The sequence below is a fragment of the Mastomys coucha genome, unplaced genomic scaffold (genome assembly GCF_008632895.1).
Source record: "Mastomys coucha isolate ucsf_1 unplaced genomic scaffold, UCSF_Mcou_1 pScaffold15, whole genome shotgun sequence".
NCBI classification, from domain to species: Eukaryota; Metazoa; Chordata; class Mammalia; order Rodentia; family Muridae; genus Mastomys; species Mastomys coucha.
In genome coordinates, this window is record NW_022196897.1 from 112,449,831 (window position 1) to 112,459,215 (window position 9,385).

Sequence of the window (9,385 nt, forward strand, 5' to 3'; positions counted from 1 at the left end):
AACCCTGTCTCGGAAAAAAAAAAAAAAAATCTAAATCTTCAGAGAACTGAGCACACTACCCCAAAACATAATGTTTTATCATGGAAGATGAGAACCATTTTCTAAATCCAAACTGAACCGAACTAGAGTTAGTAAATCTCTGAAAGTACTAATGTACTTCAAGTTAGATTGTCTTTTTATCTTTTGAAAATAAACAGAAAGGGTCCCTTCTCCAATTCATTTGTATACATGAGCTATTCGAACTAGTTTAACAGTTGCAAAATACCACTGAAAAGTGACACTGAGCCAGGTGTGGTAGTGCACCCTTTTTAGTACCAGCAATCAGAGGCAGAAGCAGATAAGTATCTGTGAGTTCAAGGCCAGTCTGATCTACACAGCAAGCTCCAGGCTACACAGTTTCTCGGTGATATCCCATTGTAAAAAAAAGTAACACCTGGTACTCGAGGGATAGCTCAGCAGTAAAGAGCACACACTGTTCTTCCAGAGGATCAGAAATTGATTCCCAGGCTGGTGAGATGGCTCAGCGGGTAAGAGCTGAGTTCAAATCCCAGCAACCACATGGTGGCTCACAACTACCCGTAATGAGATCTGATGCCCTCTTCTGGTGTCTCTGAAGACAGTTACAGTGTACTTATTTATAATAATAAATAAATCTTTGGGCCTGAACGAGTGGGGCCCGAGCAGAGCAAGCGGGGTCTACTGGAGCGAGCAGAGGTGCTAAAAAAGTCAGTCCCCAACAACCAGATGGAGGACAACTATTTGTACAGCTACAGTGTGTGCTCATATGCATAAAATAAATAAATCTTTAAAAAAGAAATTGATTCCCAATCAGATAGCTCACAACTTCCTGTAACTATAACTTCAGGGGACTCTAGCTTTGGCCTTCACAGGCACCTGCACTAATAAATTAAAAAATAAATAAATAAAAGTGATATTCTATTGAAGGTGGGGTCTATGGGAGGAGTGGTGGTACAAAAGGGGAACAAGAATGTGATTCAATTCTATTTACTTAAAATATGTTTTTAAATGTCAACAAATTCAGATAAATTGAAATCATGTAACTTTTCTCATCATAATGCAATAAAAGTTTAAAAAAAGTGATATTCATCTAAATTTTGATATACTCACATACATGAGGAGTTCAAATCCTCATGTTTATACTCTAACCTAATCTTAACTACTCTGAAGTTTATTTCCAGATATCAAACTTAAAATGTACTTTAAAAAGAGAAAACAAACACAAAACACATGTGCAGCATACTCAATGTTGAAAGTTCCCTAGAAAGAACGAAAAGAAACTAAGACACTGTAATTATTAATGGCAAAATCATTGTATTATGTGAATGAATTAAGAAAAATTGTACAACTAAGGTTAAATAACAAATCCACTGGTCAATCTTTAAAAAAAAGATGGAAATATATAATCTATTGTTCAAATACTGGACAAGAATATAAGGGTAGTTTGTCACAATAACTCTGACTAGAAAATTCCAACTTCAGTTTTGTAAGTGCTTACTTGGATAGACCACTTCAAAACTTTCACTTACCCATCCCCAATACTAAAAATTGAACCAAAGCATAACACATACTAGGCATGCAATCAATCTGCCAGTGAACTATGTACCCAGTAATAAGCATTTTTTTCAGTTTATACTTTAAGTAATGCCTTCAACCACTATAGCTATACATTTTAGGTAATGACCAATTACAACATGGTTTCATTTTACAGTTGGTTATAAGCAACACTAGAAATACTAGTCCACAAAAGTTACCTATTTATTTAATTTGCTTTTTCAAGGCAGGACTAAACTCAGAGATCTGCCTGCCTCTGCTTCCCCGGTGCTGGGATTAAAAGTGTGAACTACCATGCCTAGCATAATTCTTTGATTTTTGATATCTTAATCCCTTTCTTTTCCACCTTTGCCCAAGGAACCATCTCTCTGGCCTGTAATAGACTCATAAAAATAACAATTTGCAATAAGAATTATACAGTATAGACCCATTATTCCTAAGTGAATTTTTGGACAGACTGACCTAAAAGGTGAGTAAACTGAATTGAATAGAGAGTCCACCTTCTGGCATGGTGGTGCAAGCCTTTAATCACTGCACTCAGGAAACAGATCTCTGAGTTAGAAGCTAGCCTTGTCTTGGGAAAAAACAAAAACAAAAACAAAACGACCATGAGGAAGGAGGAGGAAGAGGGAAGAAAAGCAACACAAAAACAGATTTAAAAAAAAAAAAAAAAAACCCACTCTCCCAGCGTGGTGGCGCACACCTTTACTCCCAGCACTTGGGAGGCAGAGGCAGGCGGATTTCTGAGTTCGAGGCCAGCCTGGTCTACAGAGTGAGTTCTAGAACAGCCAGGGCTATACAGAGAAATCCTGTCTCAACAAACCAAAAAAAAAAAAAAAAAAACCACACATTTTAAGCTATCCTAAGGTTTTACTATAACTCAAATGCATAGTGTAATGTTAACCACTCAACTCACTATTAATCAGGAATTAAACAGGAAAAAACATAAAATTAATACCATTTTAAATTTTAAAGTGAGACTGTTCTTACAGAATCAACAAGTTTATGTGTGTCCAAACAATATTAGTTCATATTATATGCCATATATGGTGAATTACTTACAAAACTAAAGCTATTGTTTTTGGGGGGTGGGGGTTTCATCTGTTAATGAGAACATTTTAAAAATATTTAACCAGTATGTCCAAATGTATGCTGTTTACCATCTAAATGAAAAACTAGATAGATCACTGAATAGTCAGTGCTTAATAGCTTGCAAGGCACTTGGATTCAACTCACCCTCCAGTAGAGTCCCTTAAATCAAACCCACAAGTATTTAAATGAAATGATTTAGCAGACAGAGATAGAGGGATTCGAACTTTCCTTTCAGGAAACAGGAAAAGTCAGGCGACAAACGCCTGTCATTCCAGAGCTCAGGAGATGGAGGCAAGAGGATAAGGAACTCAATGACAGCCTCAGGACTTGAGGCCAGCCCAGGCTATATGCAACCCAGCCTCAAATAAAAGTAGTCTTCAATGACTTTACAAACGAAAGTGAGAAATTCAGTATTAATTCGCATGTACTTTATGTAAGACACTTCTAAACCTAGCCCGACGTGACGGCGCACGTCTTTAATCTTGGGAGGCAGAGGTAAGCGGATCTTTGAGTTTAAGGCCAACCTGGTCTACACAGTAAGTTCCAGGCCAGCCAGGGTTACAAGCGAGACCTTGTCTCAAAAATAAAGAAAAGGCAGGAAACTCAACCTGTCAGACTTCGGCAAAGAAACACCAGTTTACATAAAGCCTATCAAATTAACTGAGCAGGAATGCCTTTCCTGCTAAGATCCTAGATCTAAATGGCTTTCTTTGTAAGAAATCTCCAAATCCGGTTCCTGGACTTAACAACAAAAGCTCTAGCCAACGCTGCAACACACCGACTCTCTCCAGTCTGCGCACGTTGGCTTTAAACTGTCTGGGACAACAGATGAGGTAGTTCGAAGCAGACCTGGCAACACATGGTCTCAGCCTCCCAGGAATTGCCCCTTCCCCGTCCCTTGCCTAAAGAAAACCCCGAACCGCATCGCAGTCTACACCGTCAAAATCACTCCCGTTCCATTAAAAAATAATAGTAGAAAATCTACCTGTAGAGCGTCTGCGGCACAGCCAACATGTTAGTCACGGCTCGGAACCCGCTCCCTTCTGCTTTCCATGACACTCCAACCCTCCCTCCCTTTCCGCATCAACTTCGCGGCTCCGCGGCGAGCGGTGGCGCCCGGAGGGCCACAGAGCTCCCGGGAGCGCCGCCCAGGCTCCCGCGAGGCCCGCCCGCGCCAGGCCCGGCTCCGTACCATTCTCCTCACGGGGCGGACTCCGGAAGGGCAGCGGCTCCTCCTCCTCCTCCGCGGCCTGCAGCCATCTATCGGAAAGCGTCTCCGGAGGCGGTGGCACGGGCCACCGAACAAGGACAGCCCCGGGAAACCTTCTCAGAACTAACTCAGCTCCAGCGCTAGCAGCAGAAGTCGAGTCTTTCATAATTGTGCGACCAGCTCCGCCGGGTGACTGGCCACAGGGACGCGCCCGCGCCCGCCTCCGCCGGAGACGGGGCCGCGGCAGCCACGTGACGGGGGCGTCGAGTGCGTCGCGCGGAGGGCGTGTCACGTGAAGGGCGCGCTGACTGCGGCCTACCCCGAAGCTCCGCCCAGCCGCCGCCCGGGAGCACGGAGCTGCTGGTTTCCTCGGTGTTGCTGGCTTCGGCTTCCCCTGCCTCGGTCCGTGAGAGCTTGTTCCGCTTTAATGACCAGCTCCTCGGGCTCGCCTTTTTTTAGCTCCCGCGGCCGCGCACGTTTGTCTGTTTCCTTTGCTATCGCGTCGATCTACGTAGGTTATTAGCGATCGCTTCCCGCACGTTATCCTTTCCCATCAAGGGTGCAATCTGTTTATTATCACTGCTATTACTAGTGGCTTATTTTATGTGTATGAGTGTTTTTGCCTCACTTATGTCTGTGTACCGTATGTGTGCAGCGTCCTTAGAAGACCGTGCTAGATCCTCCGGAACTGGAATTTCAGACAATTAGTGTTATTTGAGTCCCTTGTAGCCCAGGCAGGCTCCTGGCCTAAAATGACCTTGAACTATGGTTTCTGCCTTTAACCCCACAGTGCTGGATTATCTGCTTTTGCCATCCTGAAAGTTCTTTTTTTGTTTTTAGACCAGGAGTAGTGGCACGTGTCTGTAATCCCAGCACTCAGAAAGCTAAGGCAGGATTGCAGTAAATTAGAAGCTAGTCAGAATTAGAATGACACCATCCTAAAAACACAAAACCAAACCTGCTTTTGACACATCATCTTTCTGCTCTTACAAATTTAAAGGCTCCTCTGCCTGAAGCTCTGTTCTGCTTCTATCTTTGCTCTTTTGACTCTGACTAATCTTCAATTTACTGTAATCCTCCTGCCTTAGCTTCTGAGTGCTGGGATTACAGGCATGTACCACTACTGGTCTGAAAAATTGTTCAGGGTGGCAAACGTCTATAATCCCAGAAGGCAGAGGCAGGCGAATCTCTGTGAGTTGGAGGCCAACTTCCAGGTCTGCCAGAGTTACATAGTGAGACGCTGTCTCAATAAAACCTCACCCCCACCCCCCAAAAAAACAAAATCCCACCATATTCAATGATGAATGACTGACACATTTAAGTGTACAATTTGATAAACTTCAACATGAAATCACTACTCTGATTAAGGCAATAAACATATTCATTAATCCCAAATTCCTGGCACCCTTGCTAAACACTTCCTGTATGTATAGATAGCATCCCTCTAACTCAGTGGTTCTTAATCTTCCTAACGTTTTGTTGCTTTAACACAATTCCTCATATTATGGTGACTCCCCCCAACCATAAAATTATTTTCATTGCTACTTCACAACTGTAATTTTGCTATTGTTATGAATCATAATGTAGGTATCTGATATGCAGGATATCTGATATGCAGCCCACATGTTGAGAACCAACATTCACACTGCAGGTGTCTCTAGGTCTCTGTAGGGAACTGGTTCCAGGACTCTCCATACCCATAGTATATATCTTCAAGTATACATTAAATCAATACATGCAGTACCTAACAATGAGCTGGGCAGTGGTGGTGCATGCCTTTAGTCCCAGCACTTGGGAGGCAGAGGCAGGTGATCTCTGAGTTTAAAGCCAGCCTGGTCTACAGAGAAAGTTCTAGGACAGCCAGAGCTACACAGAGAAACCCTGTCCTGAAAAACAACAACAAAAAAAGCAAACAAACAAAAGGATCAAATGCCTTCCTACCTCAAAGATTCACACTGGAAGTAGATTCACCCTCTTCAAACCAAAGAGAGAATCTCTCACAGGTGTGTCCTCCATTTCAAGTTGATAGTCAAGTTGACAACCAAGAATAGCCATCACAACACCCATACACATAAAATAAAAATAATTAAAAAGTAAAAATAAAGCAGTGTAATTCAAGAAATGTTTCAGAAGTTGGCAAAGTGGTTTAGTGGGTGAAGATGTTGCTGCACAAGCCAGGGGGTCTGAGTTCCATCTCTGGATCCACTGTTAAAGTGGAAAGAGAGAATCCTCACACACACATACACACTAACAGGAGTAACAAGAATTTTAAAGGTGAGCCACCTCCTAACCCACCCCATATCTCTCTGTACTATAATAATCATAATAATCTTCTTAAAGATGGCATCCTGTGGGAGGTCCTTAGGTCACCGAGAGGGAGGCACTGACTTTTGGTTCCTTGGAATGGGTCCTGTAAGCGTGAGTAGTGCAAAGTTAAATGTAAGATGAACCCATAGTGAAGACAAACATCACCAATACAGTATTAGCTAGCCTGGATAGTATCTTTACCTTCCTCATCTTCTTACCCCATGATTGACAGTCTCACACTGAGTAGAGCTGACCTCAAGCTCTCAGTGGGGTACAGTAGAAATGACAGTGTGTGACTTCTGAGGCTTGATCAAAAAGAACACTTTGGCTTCCATCCTGCTCTTTCAGATCACTCATTTAGAGAAGCTGAACAGCCCTTCAAAAAGTACACATGACAAGGAACTAAGACCTCTGCCAATAGCCTGTGCCTCTTTGCCAGCCATATAGCTAAGCCATTATGGAAGGCTTCAGCACCCTCATTAACTCCAAAATTCTGTAAATCAGCTAAGCCATTCCCAACATCCTGACCTCAGGGAACTGTTCTTTCAAGGCTCTAATTTTTTAGATAATCTATGTAGCAATATCTGATAAAATTGTGGCATGAAATAATAGATCATCATTCCATGATAGAACTTAATTACAACTGGGGGACATTTGGAAATCTTCAGTTGAATTACAACTGAGTCTTGTGGAAATATTCACAGACAAGAGAACACTCTGAATTAATGCAGTAAGAATTGCCCGTTAGGTCTGGAGAGATTGCTCAGTGGGTAAGAGCACTGACTGCTCTTTCAGAGGTCCCGAGTTCAAATCCCAGCAACTACGTGGTGGCTCACAACCACCCGTAATGAGATCAGACGCCCTCTTCTGGTGTGTCTGAAGACAGCTACAGTGTATTATGCCAGAGCGAGGGGGGAAGAGGGAGGGGGACCAGAGCTCACGGCCATCTGTACAGCTAAAGTGTACTCATACACATAAAAATAAATAAATAAATAAATCTTGAAAAAGAAAAAAGAAAGGACTTCAGGGTAAAGAGAAGTTTCTGGCCATGAGGCCCTCCTGGTGATAAACCTTCATAGAATTAGCAACCAAATTGCAAGTGGAATACAAGATGATTTTAATTTAATGGTGAAAACACAAGCTCTTTCAACGGTCTTTCATTGCACTGAAAGGCTTGCTTACCCTGAAGCTTTTACAGCTGCAGTCTGAGGTGACCGCTCTTGCCTGTTGTCTTGGGGTGGCATCTAAACTCAGGTCCTCAAGCCGGATCAGCAAGCACTATATTCACTGAGCTATCTATTCAACTTTTAGAGTTTTTCTTTCAATGCTAGTAAAAGCAGGAAGGTAAAATAACTTAAAAACAAGAGCCTCCTGTCTTTATGCAGCACATCACATTCATTATATGGTTTCTTCCGGTCCTCTGTTCTGATAACTCAGCATTAGCTCATTAAGTTCCTGTGCCTCTAGGAGCTTGGTGTTATCACGAACCTTATTGAACAGAGGAATTGACAGGTACTATATTATCCCTTCCAGAGTTTGTCCTCAAGCTGTGTGCTGTGCTCCCTTTTGTGACAGAAAGGCCAAACTCAGAAATATCTAGAATAGCACAAAAAAAGATTATATATTTCATCTTTCACTATGTATTTCCCTGTTGTTTAATCAGTCAAATTGTTGACTGTGTGGTTATTCCCACATTAATCATGCCTCAGTCCCTTCTCTTCAGATGGGCTTGTCACCAGTATATTTCTAGTCAGCTGAGAGGATACTGTATACCAAATTGAAAAGAACTGACTTAAAATGCTGACATTAGGGGCAGTGTGGTACATGCCTTTGATCTCAGCACCTGGGAGACAGAGGCAGGCAGATCTCTTGAGTCCAAGGTCAGCCTGGTCTACAGAGTGAGTTCCAGGACAGCCAGGGCTATACAGAGAAACCCTGTCTCAAAAAACAAAACAAAAACAAAAAGAAAACAATAAAGAAGAAAACCAGAAAAAAGTGGACACATTTGACTTAGAAGCTGGAGAGATGGCTCAGTGGTTAAGAGCACTGGCTAATCTTCCAGAGGACCCCCTGAGTTCAGTTCCCAGCACTTACATGGCAGCTCACAAATGTTTGTATGTAACTCCAGTTCCAGAACATCCAACACCCTTACAGGCATAAATTCAGGCAAAACATGAAATAAAGATAATACTGTCACTAAGTAATTCAAATCAAATCAAATCAAACAGAAAGAAAACCAGTGTTTGGAACATTAATGTAACTTTCTCCATTCTTTAAAGTTTGATATTTTGGAGTGTTTGGCAGTCAGCACAGAGTCTTTTATACAAACAGAGGGTGATTAAACCAGCTTTGTTCTACTTTGATAGATTGGTAGATTTTTAAAAGATATTGTTTCAAAAGCATTACCCTCAGTCACAAACAGAAAACTTAATGAATGCCAACTGTAAATACTTGGAATGTTTTGAATTAATCTTTAATGCCAAGTACCTCTATGTTGTTGATGCAAAAAAACAGCTCTCACCTCAAAGTGGATAGAAGATGGTTTATTCTGAAGCTCACTAAGAGTGACCATGGTCAGGAACACAGATTCAGTTGATTTCAAAATCCATGTTCTCACATGGAATGAGTTTCATGATTTTTTTTTATAGTAACAGAAACAAAGAAAGTCATAAATCAAAACACTTTTCTTTTTTTTGTTTTTTTGAGACAGGGTTTCATCAAAACATTTTTCAAATACTTTTTACTGGGCACATCATGTAGGTTGACTGTCATAATGGGGGCAAGAGAAAACTCTGCTACAAACTTTAGGTACTACCAGAGAACATTCTTAGTCCTTTGATTGTCAAAGTAGGGTTTTATTAAGTTAATGCATTCCTAGAGCTTTTATCTGCTAGTCACAGGATGTGAGGTCACAGGCTGTTATGTCCAGGCAGAAATGGGTGACGAATAGCACTTGGGGGCTAAAGATAGCTTTGAGATAACCTGTAATTAGGCTCTGGACCCGCAACTTCCACTCTTTTCACATCCATGAAGTTCTAATCAGTCAGCCTTTGCAGACAGCTTCTCTCCCAGAATTATTATTTCCAGCAGAGTCTGGCATCTAGACTATCTATATAATATAGAAATAGAAGTATCGGGGGCTGGTGAGATGGCTCAGCAGGTAAGAGCACTGACTGCTCTTCCGAAGGTCCTGAGTTCAGATCC

The 9,385-nt window shown here is 41.9% G+C and overlaps 1 protein-coding gene across 2 annotated transcripts in view; it reads right to left on the reverse strand.

The window, feature by feature from the left end:
* The window catches only part of Trpm7 (transient receptor potential cation channel subfamily M member 7), an 89,488-nt gene extending 85,354 nt beyond the window's left edge, over positions 1-4,134 (reverse strand). For both annotated transcript variants that reach the window (XM_031371789.1, XM_031371788.1), the window contains exon 1: positions 3,857-4,134. In XM_031371789.1, coding sequence (XP_031227649.1) covers positions 3,857-3,859 — 3 coding nt within the window. In that variant the 5' untranslated portion in view covers positions 3,860-4,134. The remainder of the gene's footprint in view (positions 1-3,856) is intronic.
* Between the last annotated feature and the right edge of the window lie 5,251 nt (positions 4,135-9,385).